The sequence below is a fragment of the Sorex fumeus genome, unplaced genomic scaffold (genome assembly GCF_029834395.1).
Source record: "Sorex fumeus unplaced genomic scaffold, SorFum_2.1 ptg000045l, whole genome shotgun sequence".
Taxonomy (NCBI): Eukaryota; Metazoa; Chordata; class Mammalia; order Eulipotyphla; family Soricidae; genus Sorex; species Sorex fumeus.
In genome coordinates, this window is record NW_026606102.1 from 755,823 (window position 1) to 774,981 (window position 19,159).

The window sequence follows — 19,159 nt, forward strand, 5'->3', positions numbered from 1 at the left end:
TGTGCTGAAAGTAGATAAAGGACCAAATATGATAACCTCTCAGTATCTGTATTGCAAACCATAATGCTCACAAGTAAAGAGAGAGTATGGGGGGAAATTGCCATGGAGGCAGGGGGAGGGTAAGAAAGGAGGGGGGTATACTGAGGTGATTGGTGTGGGGAATCTGCACTGGTGGAGGAATGGGTGTTTGATCATTGTATGACTGAAACTCAAACATGAAAGCTTGTAACTCTTATCACTGTGATTCAATAAATTAAAAAAAATGCTCTTGTGTGTACAGTGTGGTCCCAAAAGCATGGACTGGGCTACTGGGGGTGGGGTGGTGGTGCTGAGGGGAGGGTAGCCTGTGTAACGTGAGATCCCATGGCTCCTCTACAGGTTGACCTTTCCCGGGAGCTACTTGAAACCACAGTCTGAACCGCCTTCTAAAGCACTGCGTGTGCGCCTGCTCTCAGGGATCTTATAACAAGTGTGAGGTTTGAGGAAGAGACTAGTTTGGTTGGCTAGAGAAGAACAGGTTCTGGACCTAGCTCCAAAGGGGAATGGACAGCTGCAAATCACTCCCTCCTGCTGGATGAATATTTGATAACGAGTATTTAGCATGTTCATCACAAATGTTTGGCGTGGCTCATTCGTTATTCTATTCATTGTAAGGGAAATAATCCCATCTGGCAATCAGCTGTTCATTCTTCACCTTAAATGCACCAGAAACATGGGACAAGGATTCCTCAGAGGGATGAGTGCACCTGTAGATTCACAAACATGCCCCAGTACACCCACACAACACACCAAGACAGACTGGGTTTCCTCTGTGACAGCTCTACTTATCTAATGGGACAAAGACATTTATTTCTTCTAATCTCCACACTGTTGGCCTAACTGGATGGAGTATCTCTCTGAATTCATGAAACAGAGAATCATTGTTTTGCTTAAACATTGGCATTTGGTTATTTTTAAAAATTATTTTATCAGTTGTCAAAGTTTAAAACCCACATTTACAGCCTGGTAGGAAATACTTGGTAACATCTGCCATGTGAGGAAACACACCTTTTAAAATAAAGATTATTTCAATAGAAATAGTCGCTTAAAGCATTATCAGGGAGAATCAGAAGCCACTTCATTAAATAATCCTTTGGCTAGAAGAATTCATTGAGTACTTTTGTATTTCAAGTCTTAAAGGCGTTAACCTTCAAGGCTCCAGGATATAGATAAATGGCCAGTTTGCATAGATGACAATATTTGTAAATTTATTTATATGAAACATTCATAGAAATAGAATGGGCCAAAATGATTTGCTCTTGAAAACATCTCTACATTTTTCAACATCAATGGCTCTCTGTTGGGTTTGAATCCCAATACATTGCACAGGTGATTCTGTGTTACATTTGCTCTTGCTGATAAAGACCCCAACTCCAGAGCTACTGAACCCACCAGCCTGCACAAATGGCGAAGGATAAGAATTCCAAAGGTGATAACCATATTCCCAGGGTTCAGACCTATAGAATAACTGTTATTCCTGCTGACTTCTGCTAGTCCACTCAGACTAGACAGATAATAAATTGGGGTAATATGTTGTATGGACTTTAATAGAAATCAGAGATACGCCTTAGGGTTTTACTGTCTAAAAGCATGCATCCATTCCTCAATACATTTCCTCATCTTTCCACACCTCTCGCCATGGGGTAATGAGTACTATGCCTTGTGGGAAACTCCACCCCCAGCTAACTCATGGGGTGCACATCCTAGGAGTTCCTTATATGTCTTAGAGACGAGGGAGTTTTATTGCTAGGAAAAAAATGGACTGCTTGCTTGGGGAAAAGAATTACAAGTTGTGTCTTGAGCCTTTTAATTGGTTCATCATCCAAATGAGATCCTGTAAGGGAGATGTCAAACAATGACTTCATTTTTAAGATTTTTGTCCTTCCCTTTTCCACGAGAACATGGCCCTCGTGCCACAAAAATTAGAAGACAGAGGTGTGGAGAAAGTGCAGTTTTCTGTGAAACCTGGGAGTGATCCTTGAACATGTCAGCATATTGCTGTAAAGATGGTAAAAATAACTCCGAGCAGTGAATTGTCGTGGAAGGAAAGTGAATGCCAACATTTTCCTGTTTTCCTTCACCTCCAGCTCCTCACCTAAATAGTGTGAGGTCTGGAACCTCTGTTCTCACTCTCACATCGTCCCAGACCAGAGAGCGGGTACTTACCTGGTGCAACTGGTAAGGGGGAGCCTGTCCGGGGTGGGGTGGCTGGTACATTTTTGGGAGGCAGTGGTGGAGGTGCTGAAAGAGAGGAGGAGCAAGCATTAGAGAACACTGTCTTGCCGAGGTTCCCAAGTGTAGGGAGCTAAACAGGCTTTGAAAAGTGGTATTGGTGGAAATGAGATAGCCATTTCATACTCTAAATTTTTTTTAATTTATTTTTAACGTTGGCAGTGTGGGCACCCAACCCAGAGCCTCATGCAGCTACACCTTCAGCCCTAGATGGTTTGTGTATATATATATATATATATATATATATATATATATATATTTAATATTATTTTTAAAATTGAATCACATATTGTATATATTTATATTTAATATTATTTTTAAAATTGAATTACAGTGACAACCACAGTTACAAAGTTGTTCATGATTGAGTTTAGGTCATATATTCCAAGACCCATCCTTTCACCAGTGTACATTTCCCACCACCAGTGTTTCCTGCCCCTGCTCCCAACCTCCTTTTGGGCATTATAGTTTACAATACAGATACGAAAAGGTATATGTCTTTACCTACTTTAACACTCAGTTCCTGTCCAAAATGATAATTTCCAATTATTAATGTCATACTGGTCCTTTCTCTATCCTAACTCCTTCACCCCACACACACTCGTGGCAAGCTTCAAACTATTGACCAGTCCTCCTGTCTCCTGTTTTCCCTGTATTTTTTTTCTTTTTCTTTTGGCTTTTCTAGGCACACCCGGTGATGCAAGGGGTTACTTTCCTGGCTCTGTTTTCAGGAATTATCCTGGCAGTGCTCAGGGGACCATATGGGATGCTGGCAATTGAACCCACATTGGCCTCATGCAAGGCTGTGCTATCACTTCAGCCTCTGTTTTCCCTTGATCACTTGACATCCCATTACTCATTGATTTGCTCAAGCGAGCACCAGTAATGTCTCCATTTGTCCCTGTCACGTGCTAGCGTAGCCCAATGGCATTTGCTCATTCTAGGAACACAAAGAGCCTCAAACCGATTGTTCACGGTCTTGACGAAGAAGTCTGACCATCTCAAAGGTGGCTGGCCACGTGATCTTTTGACATCCTGTGGAATCCAGTTGGTAATGGCTCTAGTCCAGCGGTCATCTCCAAATCGCATTACGTGTCCAGTCCATCTGATTTTCGATGCCTTGGCAAATGAGACAGCGTCCCTTATTCTTGACCATCAACAAAGGTCAGAACTCAGGATTCCTTCTCTCACTTGAGTGAAGCGTGATACTCCAAGCATAGCTCTTTCAATTCCTCTTTGGGAGACCTGAATAGCGTTCTCATCCTGTTTTCATAGGGCCCAAATCTTGAGGCATATGTTAATGCAGGAAGAACAGTGGAATCGAAGAAATGTGCCCAGAGTCGGAGGTTCGTTGTCCTCTTAGCTATTTCTTTGACGCTCTTGAAAGCGTTCCAAGCCGCTCTCTTCTGAGCAACTCAGGTGCCAGGTCATTAGTCATGTTGCCTTCTCGACCTACGTACACATAACTGTTGCATTCGGAGATGTTTGTTTCGTTGAGACCAAATGGAACATCAGGAACAAAACTGTTTCTTATAAACATTGTCTTCATGAGATTCAGCTGTAGTCTGACCTTTCCACACTCACGGTTGAAGTCGGCCAGCATTTGTGCCGTTTGGCTAATGTTTGGTGTTATTGAAACAATGTCATCAGCAAAGCAGAGGTGGTGTAGTTGCTGACCATCTATCTTCACTCCCATTCCTTCCCATTTCAGTCATCACATGACGTCCTCTAGGGTGGCACTGAAGAGTTTTGGGGAAATGGTATTAATCTGCTGAACCCCTCTCTTGACATCAACGGTCACTTCTTTGTAGAATGGTGAGATCCTGGTAGTGAATCCACAATACAGCTCACGGAGGATCCTGATGTATTGGGCTTGAATGCCCTGATTGGCTAGGGCTTCAATGACCGCTTCCGTCTCAACAGAATCAAAGGCCTTCTTTAAATCAATGAACGTTAAACAGAGCGGCATCTTGAACTCCCGAGAAACCTCAATAACCTTGGCTATCATGTGGATACGGAGCATCATGCTGAATCCTTTGTGGAAACCAGCTTGCTCGCAAGGTTGTCCTTCATCTAGTGTTCTGCCAATCCTATTCAGGATGACTCGAGTGAACAGCTTGTAGATGACAGACAACAGGCAGATCGGGCGATAGTTGCCAATGTTGTGGATATCTCGCTTCTTGTACAGTAGTACAGTCCTGCTGGTTTTCCATTGGGACGGAACCTTGCATTCAGACAAGTAGCGTGTGAAGAGCCAAGCCAGTGTACTGATGAGTACTGACAGCAGATTCTTCAGGTGTTCAGGTCTGACCTTGTCTGGGCCTGGTGCTGTTCATTTCTTCTAAATGGCATGTCGGATTTCGGAAGGGAGAAAGTTGGGAACGACATATTCATCCTGCGGAATATGGTATGTGGGCAGGTGGACATGGCTATCGAGAAGATCCGAGTAGAAGTCATGGATAATCTCCATTGCCCTTCTGGAAGATGTGATAGATCCATCAGGACGTCGGAGGGCAGTCATCTTGGTCTTGTAGTTGGTCAAGGACAGGCGGGCATGGTGAATGCTTTTCCCGGCTTCTACTGCATCTGCCAGCACTGCTGCTCTTCTCTCTTTGAGGTCTTCCTTTATCGCTTCTTTGCATTGTTTTGCACGGACATTCGCTTGTGGTTGCCTGAGGCTTGTGCCAAGCCATTTTGGCGAATAAGCTCAAGTTTTCAAAGACAGGCTTTTATTTGTGACTATCTCTCTCTTGGTGTTCCTTGCATAATCATGGAGGTGCTGAACCAGTCGATCATATTCCTTGTCAATGTTGTCAACGACAGCATCTTCCCATGTTGCCAGAATAGTGCCCAAGAGATCCCAGTTGGTGGTTGTACTGGGTGTTCTCTTCTTAAACTTTGCAGCCCTTTCTCCCCCGCTCTGTGAAGTAGAATTTTGCATGAAGGAGACAGTGGTCTGATCCCATTTGGTGTTTTGGGACAGTAGCGACATTCGTCAGGCAAAACTGTTGATTGAATATGATGTGGTAAATTTCATTGTGGAACCATCCACAGGGAGACTCCCAAGTCCAACGTTTATATTAGGCCTTCTGGAACTGTGAGTTACCATGAATGGTCTTGGTCAACATGATGAAGTCAGACAGTCTCTTACCCTGTTCTTTACATTCTAGGCCATGGGTCCTGGTGTGGAGTTCATCGGCTGATCTCCTCAGTCCTATCTTGGCATTAAAATCACCAACAATGATCTTGTAGAAGGTGTGGTCTTCTTTATAAAACTTCTCCAGCTCCATGTAGAACTTCTTTATTTCTCCATCATAATTGAATGTTGGTGTGTAGACAATGAAGATAGAAACTGCCAGCAGTGAGCCACATCTATTCAAGAGTAATCGTCTGATTCAGGTTGTTAGGCATTAGAATGACTCAATACTTATGGCCAAGTTTGTGTTGACAAGGACACCAACACCACCGATGCCTCTTTTGTCACATGTTCCGAGGAACAGTTCTTCTCCAGTGTCAAAAACGGTGTGATGTAATTGATGCCTTCTTGTCTCAGTCAGACCAATGATGTCATACATGATCTTTTGCGCTTGTACCATCAGGTCCTTGATGGATGCATCTGATGCCAGTGTACGTGCATTGAAACTACAGACAGTTATTTTTGTCTTTCTTCGTTTTGGCAGCCTAGTTTGGCCTTGAGATTTTATCAGCCTTTCCTTCCTCATCCTTCTCAACACTGCCATATTGGTGTCTCTTTCAGAGTCAGGGGAATGAGACTTATTGGGGGGAGGAGGTGTGGAGTTTGCTCCCAAGCAGTGCTTAGGAAGCCTGCAGTGGGTGATTGGGGTGGGGGTTGGGTGGGGACCACCTGGGAATTCTCAGGCAGCCCAACTGGGGTTCAATGTCAGGACCCGAAAATGCAGGCCTGCTTAGTTCCTGAGGGGCTCGGGACAACCAAAGCTACCTGGGTGGTGCTTGGGGGCATCTAGGGCTACACCTGCTGATACTGAGAGGTCCATGTGGTGCTGGGGATCCGGCTGCGTCAGCTGCATGCATGGCAAGTGCCTGAACTCCCGAACCATCTCTCCACCCCCTAACTGCATGTCTTCTTATCCCTGGCCGTATTTGATGGCTCGAAACCTTCACATTAAGCTCTAAAGCCAGCCCCGAGTGCAGCTGTGAACCTGCAGTGGTCCATTCTTGCATGACCTAAAAGAGTGAACCCAGAGGCATGAACTGGAATGCCCAGCCCCTCTGTTCTACCTGCGCACATTAGAAAGGCATTCTCCTCCCTTTCCTTCCCAACCCAGCTTCACTGACTTTTGGAGAACATTCCATGCTTTCTCAAAGCAGGCACCATGGAGAGCCACCCTTCCCTCCTCCACCCCATCAATCTAGTACTAGGACTATGTGGTTACCAGTATTAGTTCTGAAGTTCTGAAAACTACCCACAGATGGATCTTATCTTTCAAAGAAGTTTAAGAGTTCAGCCAGGGCCTCTGTTCCTGATTAAAGTGCTCAGCCAAAACTGAGATCATACTCGCCAATTTTCACAAAAACAAATAAAAAACCCTAAAAGCCTTGTAACCTTGAAATACTAAACTTATTCTGCAATCATAAAAGGAACAGCATGCCACAGTCACAACCCATGTCAACTGCACAACAGCCCCTGGTGGGCTCAGTGTAACCTCAGCACAGAAACTGGAAAACTGGAAACATCCGGGAATGGGACCCCAGAGCGCAACATCCACTGCAGAAACAGTTTTCTAGTCACTCTCTTGGTTTGGGGAAAGTTGTTTCTAGGACCCATTTGGATCAGTGAGATCTGGGAAGAAAGCTCTGCAAGGAGGTCCCCAGCCAGACACCCAGCACTGCCCTGATATCATCTGATCTCAGACGCTAAGGAGGGTTGAGCCTGATCAGTGCTTGGATAGGAGAAAGTGTTTCAAGGAAGCGCCTGCTTGTTCCTGGCTTTGTTTCCAGAACCACGGAGAACGTTTTCACAGGCTGCTGAGCTAACTCAGGAAATTCCGGAGTGTCCAAGCAGCCATTGATGATGCCACCTTTCCTTTTTGGTGTTAGAAAGGAAACTATCCTTGGAAAGATTGGATTCCATGGCTTTAGAGCAATATTCTCAACACATAACCATCTTGGGCCTTAGATAATGAATCCCTTAAGTGAAGTCTTACAATTAATTGGGGGGCACAAAATAATTTCTGTTTTGAAAGGAGGAAGAAGAGGAGGAGGAGAAAGATAAGAAAAGGAGGCAGAGAAAGAGAAGAGGAGGAAAAGAAGGAGAAAAAAGAAGAGGAGAAAGAGGAGGAGAAAGAAGAGAAAGAGAAGAGGAGGAGGAGAAGGAGAAAGATAAGGAGAAGAGGAGAAAAGGAAGAGGAGGAGAAAGGAGAAGAGAATAAAGGAGGAGGAAGAGGAGAAAGAAGGAGGAAGAAGAGAAGAAAGAGAAGAGGAAGAGGAGGAGAAAGAAGAAGAGGAGAAGAGGAGGAGAAAGAGGAGAAGAGGAGGAGAAAGGAGAAGAGGGGGAGAAAGACAAGAAGAGGAGGAGGAGGAGAAGGAGAAGAGGAGGAAGAGGAGAAGGAGAAGAGGAGGAGGAAGAGAAGGAGAAGAAGAAGGAGGTTAATCTCCAGCCTCACTCTTTCTCCTCCATGTCTTTTCTCTGGGCCGCACAGCCCCTTTGGCTGGGCAGGACAAACAGATCTGACTGTTCACTGAGTGATGTGAGCCAGTGCAGGCCCAGGGCACAGAAGGGTCTTTGCATTCTTGGTTCTTAGTCCCACATATACATTTTGAATGAATGAATGAGTGTACAATGTCAGAAGGGGCTATGATTCCCAGCTCTATAATTTTACTTTTAGCATTTCTGCCTTGCCAGTCTGCCCCGGGCACCTTTACCTTTACAGTCTGTGAGAAGAACATCTTAATAGCATACAGCTCAAATGTTGCTTATGTAGGCTCGCTCAGGGTTGCCTCATTTCACTATGCAGGCAGGTAGTAAAATGAGTCACAGATTTTTCCAGACAGGGTAGACACAGAACTTACTTCCGGTGGGAAAAGACCTTGTTAGCTTTGGTGAATCCATGCTTGGGTTAACTGGTTGGCCCGAACCCCATATCTCAGGCTGATCTAAAGGAACTGGAAACACACACAGAAAAAAACATTTTCTAGAGTGAATTCAAAGTAGAAGTGGCCCCATTTAGATTTTAGACTTAAAATTTCAAGTTGGGCTTCATAAAAACATCTCCCTCCTGCTTCAGTACAAGCAGATTCAGTCAGGACTATGGTGCTTTTCATTGTTTTCAAGCAGAGACATATAGCTAAAGATTTTCAGAATCCTTCCTTCCTTCCTTCCTTCCTTCCTTCCTTCCTTCCTTCCTTCCTTCCCAATTTCCCTCCCTCCTTCCCAACTTCCCTCCCTCCCCGTCTCTTCCCTCCTTCCTCCCTCCTTTCCAGGGCCTCACACAAGCAAGGTGTGTGCTCTAGTCTAATGCACATCCTTGCGTTTTCTTCTTGATTGCCCATTTAATCACATTCTGTGTGTCAGTACATGGACTGGCTTCATTTTTCACATCCATTTGAAATACAAGTATTAATTCCATAAACACTTGCATTACATTGATTTATTTCAAGTTTGCTATGAAATATACTCTGAAAATGAACATGTCTGGGGTCTGCATGTACAGTGATTTCTTTCTGTCTTGAAGCTCTTGAAAGACCTTACATGAATAAATACTCTACAGTACTCTCAAGAGAAATGAAATGAAATAATAATCACGTGCTTAGACATTGAAAGTAAAGCAGGGTAACATGGAACTCATATTTCTTCAATTTATTTTCTCTATTCCTTTACATATTTTTAGTATTACTATGCTAACCATTTAAACAACTAACTCTTCTCAGCACCAGTCATGTGCCAATATCTATATCATTCTTCTTATAATTAAGTATGTTATAAGACAGGCTGGGAAGTTAGGCAGATGAAGACTTGAATACAGTCTCTCTAATTACTGGAGAACTATGCACTATGAATAACTGCACGAGTTATTTCACCCCTTCATTGTAGAAACATTAAGAGCAAGCTTAGAGAGTTACTTAGCCAATTCAAGGAGATAATGAATCTAAAAATATATCAAACTTTTCACAAGACTAGAGACAAATATTATAGAATACCATCTTGGCACAACCCTCAGATGCTTGAAATTGGTACCACGTTAGGAGAGGAAACAAAATTGCAACATCTAAATAATGTGCCCGAGACCTTATATGATGGAGCAGGGGAGCTAAGATCTGGCCCAAATATGCATACCCAACTTCAAAATACATCCCTCCACAGAATTTTTATTTATTATTTATTGTGTCACTCGATTAGAGTAGTGTCAGGGGTCAAAACTTCAGGCCTTGAATATGCAAGAACTGTGCATTAGTCCCTTGATCTTTCTCTCTGCACCCCTTGCTTTTGTTTATTTATTATTGATTATTGCTATGCCATGCAATGATCCAAGGATGTCACACATGCAAGTCTAGCGCCCTCTCATCAACCTCTCCATCTCTGAAAGTATTGAAAGAATCCAGAATGACAAGGATTGAGAGAAAATGAGGATACATGTGAGGGAAATGTGGATTTTGGAAGAGCTAGTGTGTTTTGTGCAAATGCTGACACTTTATAGACGTTGGAAGTGATATGTGTCTTTTCCATATTTTGTTCTTGCAAGAATTGGCAGAGACTTCCATCCCCTCTTCCCATGATGATTTGAAGGTGCTGAAGCAGGGACATGCCCTGGGGATGAAAACATGATGGCCACACTCTGGAGGTGAGCTGAGCCACCCTACCAATTTGATACGTTTGCTTTGGGACTGTTAACAAGAAGCAAATAAAATTCTATCTTATTTATTAACTCGCTGCATTTTGGAGTCTCTCTGTTACTGTAGCTTAGCCTATTTATTATGCTTTCAAAGTTCTTGTCCTTACCACTTTTATTGTCTTCACTAACAAGTCCTGGAAGAACATTTCTTCCATGTATATCACAGGGCCTTTAATGAAATTGTTTTCATGGAAATATCCTCTGTTGCCAAACTCAAGCATTTATTTGGTGACATGTGAATCAGACATAAAAATCATTTCAGGAGTAGTTTCAGTCCCTTTCCTGAAGGACATGTTTTAGGTCAGCAAGTTCTTTATTTACAATCATCCAGAAAAACAGTTACTTTTTTGGTGGGGGGATTACACTTGGCTGTACTTAGGCATTACTCCTGGATCTGACCTCAGGGATCTCGTCTGGCAGGGGTTGGAAGACTAGAAGTGATGCTGGGGATCAAACCTGGGTCAGGCATGTGCAAGGCAAATGCTTGCCCACTCGACCCTCTCTCTGCCTCCCCACATGATTAATTTTCAGAGTGTGAGGGAACCCAAGGAAACTGGTGGAGAGACATTGACACTAGTAGTCAGATTGGTACTGAAACACAGTATGCCTAAAACTCAACTGTGAGTAACTTTGTAATTCAACGTTTCTCCATAAAAAGAAATAGAAATAGGGGCTGGAGCAATAGCACAGCGGGTCGGGCGTTTGCCTTGCACGCGGCCAACCCAGGTTCAATTCCCAGCATCCCATATGGTCCCCTGAGCACCACTAGGGCTAATTCCTGAGCACAGAGCCAGGAGTAATCCCTGTGCATTGCCGGGTGTGACCCAAAAAGCAAAAAAAAAAAAAAAATAAATAAATAAAATAAAATAAAAAATGTAAAAACTCACTGATTTCAAAACTTCCAGGAATAAAGGTTTGAAAGACAGACGCAGTGATAAGATCCCTAATGCTATTTCTTCCATATCATTTTATGTCTAACTTGTTATGTGTTCAAGGTCATTCCTTGGTGTTGAGACTAGAAACTGTTGGTGGCATGAGCTATCCAGTTATCACCTCTCTTGATGAGGTGGACAAGAGACCACGTGGTCATAGAGGCTCTGTCACAAGGTCAGTTACAAACACAGGGCATGGGAGGGCTTCACCCAGTAACCAGGGCTATTGACTTGGTGACCACATATTCACTTGCAGTCATTCATCTAGAACCATAGAAATTCTTAAAGATCTTTTCTGAGGAGGGAACAAGTTAGCAACGAGATTGTTCTGGAAGTAAAATTTCAACTCCTAAAATACTCAGGGGCTACATATTCAACTCCTTTGCTGATAGCATCTCTGGATCATTACTTTTTGTGACATGCCTCAACTAGCCTGCATTTACTCTAAGAACTTTATACTGGAAGGAAATGGCACACAAACCCTAAGAGATAAACCCATTTTTCTTACCTTCTGACTTCTGTTCATCAAAAGCTGATTCTAATGGTGGGCCAAAGAGAGGAGCAAGGGCCATAGGGTCATCTGGAGGTTTTTTGCTAAATGACACACATCAAAACAAGACATACAGTAAATATAAATGCTAGACATATCAGGTAATAAGGCTGTGTGTGTGTGTGTACTTGAATATATCTGTATGCATACATATAAGCTCTTAGGCTAGAAAATGTTAAATAAGGATACCAACTGTGTAATGGATATAAGGAACTGGTAGGATGGAAGATCCCAATAGGGGACCAAAAAGAGAGGCATTTCCAAGTATATGATTTGCTCTACATAGAATAGATAATACTAGAGATAATAGCTAATTGCCATAACTTTAATTTCAAGATTTTAGAAGCCATTATCATCTGTCTTTGCCACATCTCGGGACTGTAGTTAGTGTAGTTTATAATTACTGAAAGGCAGAAATTGGAAGGCTAGGTGGCAAACCACTCAAAAAGTTGTGTTTGAAAAAAAGGAAGTCCACCAGCTTCTAATTTCTCTCCTCAGAAGTAGTTATAACCTCCTAAAATCTTAATAGGGTACATTTCAGAAGTAGAGGAAAAATATTAAGAAATCATGGGGAAAGGAGGCCAATACATTCTTACCCTTCCCCCTAATTATTATCTTAACTTATTTTTTGAAAGGCTGTACAACGCTCTCCATTTATCCCCTAAGATCTCTCCTCATTGGTCTTAATCAGTTCTATGTGGATGGAGTAGGCAAGAAAGCAAGAGGAAAAGAGAGACATTGGAGAAGAAGGGAGAATAAAAAATTTGAATTTTTAAATAGAAGTTGCAAATTTAAAAAAATTATGCTCATTAATATAATACTTATCTCTCCAAATAACTGGTAAGTATTAATACAATACTTATCTCCCCAAATAAAAATATAAGTATTTGATAATACAATACTTATCTCCCCAAATATAGTTTGACTGGTGGGCTGTATGACCAAATCATAGTCAAACAGCTCCTTTCAACATTCAGATCATCCCTTCAAGCCCCGAAGACCTCTTATACAGTTCTAGTAGCCTACCCATGAGCAAGGAGATGCAACATTCTGATAAGACGGGATTTGGGATGACAGCAGGTCTTTCTAATGATGCTTTCTTAAGAAGCGTAGAGCAGAACTGATACCATATTTGAACCACACAATGGGATTTCACAGGTGGGCTGGCCCTTTGTTAAGAGCAGTGGAACACAACACAATGGAATACTATGCAGCGATTAGAAAAGATGAAGCCATGAAATTTGTTTATAAGTGGATGGACATGAAGAGTATCAGGTGAAATGAAATTCAAAAGAGAGGGACAGATATAGAATGACTGCACTCATTTGTGGAATATAAAATAACATAATATGAGACTAACACACAAGGGCAGTAGAGATAAGGGCCAGGAAGATTGCTCTATGGTTGGAAACCAGCGTCATGTGCTGGGGGAAAAGGCAGTTGGGGTGGAGAAGGGACCACTAAGTCAATGATGGTTGGAGGGCTCGCTCAGAATGGGAAATGTGTGCTGAAAGTAGATTAAGGACCAACATGATGGCCTCTTAGTATCTGTATTGCAAACCATAATGCCCCAAAGTAGAGAAAGAGTAAGAAGGAAGGTGCCTACCACAAAGACAGGGGGTGGCGTGGGGTGGGGGAGGCAGGAGGGACACTGGGGACATTGGTGGTGGAAAATGCGCACCTGTGAAGCGATGGGTGCTTGATCATTGTATGGTAAAGGTAAAGGCCCTCCCGTTGATCGTCGATTTGCTCGAGCAGGCCCAGTAACATCTCCATTGGAGACTTTGCTGTTACTGTGTCTGGCATATCGAATACTCTCCGTAGCTTGCCGGGCTCTCCAAGAGGGGCGGAGGAATCGAACTCGGGCCGGCCATGTTGGCCACGTGTAAGGCGAATGCCCTACCCGCTGTGCTATTGCTCCAGCCCAATTTTGTAACTCTAGATCACAGTAATTCAAGTAAATGATAAAAAAAAAGAGTTGTGGAGAGGCACCAGAGTGGCAATATACCTGGTTTGATCCCTGGCATTCCATATGGTTTCCAGAGCACTGCTTGTACTGATTTCTGAGTGCAGAGCCACGAGTAACCCCTGAGTACTACCGAATGTGGGATGTGATGTAGTGCTCCCACAGCCGCCCCCCCCCCCTTCCTAAACTCTCCTCTTCCCCACTGCCAAAAAAAAAAAGTAGTGGAGAGTTTTGCTTAAAGGAGATTTACTAAATTGTTCACAAGACATGTTTGCACATAGTGAATATGAATGACATCTTTTCTGCTCACCTTGTAAGTTCTGGAGTTGGCGTGGAACGCCTGGGTCGTGCCACTTCTTCACCTGATGCACAGGACAAAGGAACTTTTTAGGCATGTTTTTACCATTCCCAGATTATCTGTCTTTTACATGAGTTTTGGAAACACTTAATAGATTTAGCCTCCATCAATAAGTAATTCAGCACGGAAAGCTTGCAAAATAAATCCTCTTTCCTGGCAGTACACAGACCATGTATTAGGCACGTAGTAGCATTTTCTCTGGCATTTGTAAAAACTAATTAACCAAGGATCTACCACAGTAAGTGATCAAATAGAAGACTTGTGTACTGAGGAACTTAGTGACAAAGATAACCATTCTTCAACTATCTACTGTTTTGATAATTTCTGCTTCTCAATTAACATAAAAGAATACTAAGTCAGGCCATATGTCCACAGTATATGAATTCAGGATTCTCTGCCTGTTTGTTTCTTGAAATGCCAAGGAAATGTTATACCTTTAACCAGGAACCATGAATTTAGAACTCCCTAAAATATATTGTGTGCAGCAGAAACAAATCATGCCCCATGTGTATTACAACCTCTATTATATCGCTTTGGTTAATGAAAATGTTCATATCAAATAACACCAAAAAGGACAAACTGCATCTATTTTCAGTTCCTTCTTTCCCTCCACTCTCCTTGCCCTCATCAACACTTGATTAAATTCATTTTTAAAGTTAAAATTATAAAACAAGAGTTGAACAATACAGGAAGAAAGAAGTAATGTTTCCCCAAAACCATTCATTTTCAGAATTTAAACATGAACCATTCAGAACCCATAGAACTCTTTTTTAAGAAATCATTACAAGATTTCCTTGCTGTCAAAGTAAAATATTCATAAGACTAATAAACTAAACCCGGGAGTGTATATAATTCAAATGTACAAATGCTCCATGAACCAAGGAACTACTCCTTCTTTTAAATTATACTCTACTTCTGGTAGCTAAGATATACTTACTGGATAAGTTCCTTTTAATTGCACCCTAGAATTAGAAATAGACACTATAAGGTTTAAGACCACATATATGTTATGTACAATATGTATATTTTTGTCATTGCAATTAAAATGAACTCAAAGAAACGTAGGTTGGGAACATAGAATTTTTCTCAGAATTACATGGAGTAGGAAATTGTAGATGTGCACTTGAATGTGTGTGCACGAGCAAACACACACACACACACCCACACACATTCTGTTTTTCATTTTACTCAAAGAGAAGAAAAATAGGGTAAACTATATGTCTTCAGAACAAGAAAAACCCCTTACCTGAGTAGATTTGGTAAATTATAGCCAAAGTTGAATAGCTTATTTTTTAAAAACTTTGAAGTTTTGCAGACAAAAAAACAACAAGCACAAGCATAACGTACATTTGATGCCTGAGAATTATAAAATATATCAGGAGTACACTTTACTCTTATCTGATAGGGCCCATTCATTGTTAGTATAATAGCCATTACTTTAATAATGCAAGTTTTGAAGTCCTGAGTTGCAAATGTCAGAGACAGAGAACAGAGCTGCCAGGGAATGACTGTGTTCAGGGCGTCAGAGAATTCCATTCTCCCCACCTTCGCTCTGTCACCAAATTTCTTCCCCAATTCTTCCAACCTATTGGGAATCCTTCCTGTAGTTCAAGGCTGTTTGGATACACTGGTTCGAATACTTTAAAAATCCTACACTTATTTCAATAATAGAGGATTGATAGGTGAAAAGGGTAGACTCAGAAAAGCTTGGGATGCCTTGAGAAAGGGGGAAAGAATGAGACCTAAAAATTCATGAGCCGGGGACCCCCTAAGGCTGTACTGAAGACAGTATTGAGACTAAAGGTCTCAGATGAAAAATGAGATACCCAGGAAATTAAGAAAGGCACAATGCCCCTTCCATATTTGCTAATTCCTAGTGTATTCATTTCATCCACAGGGAGTATTTACAGCAGAGAGGCACAAAAGGAGAAGCCCGGGACTATTTTTTTTTCTTATTAACAACTTCCGATGAACGAACCAGTTAAATTCAAGAGGTTAGATGGAAAAAGGCAAGAAAATGGTTGCTTAGGGTGAGGAAGAATAGAAATAACAATTTTAAAGGAACAGATATTTGGAAGATCATGAGCAAGTCAACAGCAACAGAAAATAAAATGCCCATCCTGGGCAGATCCTCCCAACACCTTTATTTGATGCTCCCATCTCTATCTGAGCTGCTTTTTCCCCTAGCATGTGCGGCTGGCCTCCAAACCATGGAGTAAACCTCCTGGTACTTATCTCGACTATTTTTGGGTGTTAGTCTCCTATTTTGTTACTTTATGTTCCCCAGATGAATGCAATCTTTCTATGCTCTCTCTCTCTCTTTCTGACTCATTTTGCTTAGTCTACAACTGTACCTCATGGTATTTCACTAATAAAAATTTTAAAAAATAAAAAATTTTAAAAAATGAAAAAAGAAAAGGAAAGAAAGTGCCATTGTTATCTAGATCAGGCTTCCTCACTGAGCCTGCCTGGCCTTGAGGTGTGGCCTGTCACCAGCAGCAACTTCTGGGACTGGGGGCCACGCTGTCTCCCCACCCAGTGACCACAGGCTCCTCCTTGCAGAGCTGGCCCTGATATTTACATTGTGAAAAAATTATCTTCCTTTTGAGTGAACTAGTTCACCTTTTCTCTTTAAGTATAGAATTGTATCTTCTTTTGGAGTGGGGTGAACTGAATGGAGTTTATAGGCATGATAATTTTCAATGACATATAACTGAAACTTAGATAATGTGTTAATGTGACGGTACTTAATTTTTTTTTAAATGCCACCTAGTAAAGGGCTGGATTCTCCATGCCTGGATCTGGTCCCAGTAGGTGCAACTGTGCATCACTTAGCAGGTGGTTAAGAAAGAAACACCAGCTGGTCACCTGGGGCAGGGTCTTGGCCTCAAATTATGATGGATTCATTCATTGGCTCAGACCTGGGGTAAAGTATAAAGCATTGTTTCTAGTTCTAGTTCCTCTAGGTCAGTATCTCCTCAAGATACTGACCAAGCAGCTGAGGCTAACTTCACACATGGCAAAAGACAGACAACAAACCCTTCTCTGTGGCTTAAAATACACCATACTCTTCAATCTGAGGAAACAACAAAGATTTTACTTTGAACAATGCAGATTGATACTGAGTTGTCTTCAGTTGAGGAATACTCATTTAAAAGCGTGCTTCTTTATCCCAAGATGGAATTTATAACTAATATTATGTACTTATTTATATTCACCAATATAAGCTATGACCTAAGCATGTATTTTGAATTCAAGCTTAAAATAATATGGCTTAAGATTGTTCATTTTTTTCTTGGTTGTTTTCTTAGTTTGTATTATCACTGTGCTATAAACTTTGATTGGTTTTCTGGCCAATCTCTGAGACACACATAGGCACCTACACATACATACACACACCCTACCATAATACTATGAGTTGGAATTCCTATGTACAATTGTACTAATTTCATCAGTACCTATGTACTAATGAAAAAGTGAAATGATCATCCTACAATATGCTCTTAACACAGAACCAGAAGATCCCAACTGGTAAGCCTATTTTATTCACCTCATCCATACTTGGTCATCAGAAATTTAATGGGAAATCAGTGGTGTCTGACCCCCTTCAATTTGGCCCCTATTTTCTCTATGCATGCGTAAGATAAAAGTGTTGAGGGTTCTTACCGGGCTGCGCCTCTGTGATCAGCAAAAAGGAAGAGAGAACAGACACCTAGTCAGAGAATGATGGATCAGTCAACAGGCTCAGGTAACAGGAGACTTTATAAACAGCCAACCATAGACATCCTCCAAATAAAAAAACATGCCTACAGAAAATAGGCTGCCATTGTGTTTGGGGTGTAGTTAGACCATGCAGAAACTTTCAAGAACCTTGAAGAGAATCCACCCATTGTGTAAATGACCTCTGCTCTGGGGGATATTCTAGTTTTTAAGCTATGCATACAACAAAAGGCAGGCAAGAACATGCAAGCAAACTTTATGGATAGCTTTTAATGTCTTTATCATAAGGAGTTTTTATCCAGATTTTTTTTTTGGGTAGGAAGGGAGGTTGGTTTTAGAACAGGGGTAACTGAGAGGTCTAATTTTCAACCATAGGGTTTGCAAATATCATAGACACAATACACATCCTATAATCAGGGCCAAAAGGGAAACTAAAATTCAGGGACCTCTTCTCTTCTTTAGGATTTCTCTCTTAGAACAAGAGTAACTATGAAGTGGCTGGGGAAGGTGTTGGCTGTGAGCTTCACTTTCAGGATGTGGACTAAGCAAAGAATTCAACAGGCCACGTGGGATGGAGGTTGGCCTAATCCCCAAATCCAGGACAGGAGCACAAAACCAAAAGTATATCTAGACTGCTCCTGTGAAAAGCATGGGATAAAAGCACATATGGAATGTAAAACAAGAGAAAGAATTACGTTAGTACTTGACAGACATCTGTTTGGCAACCAAAGTAAGAAAAAAGAGCTGCATCCAGGATGTAATGAATCAGAATTTGAGAATGAGGTATGGACTCCTGGAGGCTGGCCAATCAAGACAGAACCTGGCACCTTTAATAAGGGGTCTGGAAGGATGGGTAACAGTTCTGGGACCACCGATAAAAGCCAGGCATTCATCAAAACTGTGTATGAAAGCAGAAGGATTCTGATTATTGACAGAAACAGCTCTGCATTTCTCTTTAATGTGTCTGTGCTCATGAGCAATGAACTGCAGCATCAAAGGACCGATCTAGTATGCATCCTGATCCTCTCTCCAATGAAGTCACATGAGCCCAACTAAGTGAATGAAAGACTAGATGCCAGAAGTGTCTCCTGGTGCAGATTTGGGGTAACTGGGACTCTGACACGACAGTAAATACTGTGAGCTGATGTTACTTAAGTGTTTGGGAAGCTATATGAATCAGAACCTAAGTGGTATATTTTGTGTAATGAGTTAAATCTTGTGCAGGCTGTTGAGTGTTCTATTATGTGAAGTACAACAAACAATATTTAAAGGTTATATATGCCTGGCCAGGATGAATCCTGCATCTGGTGAGCTACTTACTACAGGTGGTTATCCTCTTTAGGCAGGAAATAAAATAGAGAGTGTTTTATACAAAGAAGCCTCAGTGAAGGTCAAGTCTAACTGCCTCTTAAAACTCCACAGAAGAGAGAGACTAATAGCAATTGAACAGTAAGCAAGCAGAACTAGAGCGAGTTCATAGATTTATCCCTT

General features: G+C 41.8%; 1 protein-coding gene across 1 annotated transcript in view; it reads right to left on the reverse strand.

Annotated features, from left to right (window-relative positions):
- The window catches only part of SGIP1 (SH3GL interacting endocytic adaptor 1), a 242,371-nt gene that overhangs the window by 71,921 nt on the left and 151,291 nt on the right, over positions 1 to 19,159 (reverse strand). The window contains exons 8-12 of the mRNA XM_056122229.1: positions 14,886 to 14,910; positions 13,901 to 13,952; positions 11,583 to 11,668; positions 8,323 to 8,415; positions 2,206 to 2,280 (exon numbers count right to left, since the gene is read on the reverse strand). Of these exons, the coding sequence (XP_055978204.1) occupies positions 2,206 to 2,280; positions 8,323 to 8,415; positions 11,583 to 11,668; positions 13,901 to 13,952; positions 14,886 to 14,910 (331 nt within the window). The remainder of the gene's footprint in view (positions 1 to 2,205; positions 2,281 to 8,322; positions 8,416 to 11,582; positions 11,669 to 13,900; positions 13,953 to 14,885; positions 14,911 to 19,159) is intronic.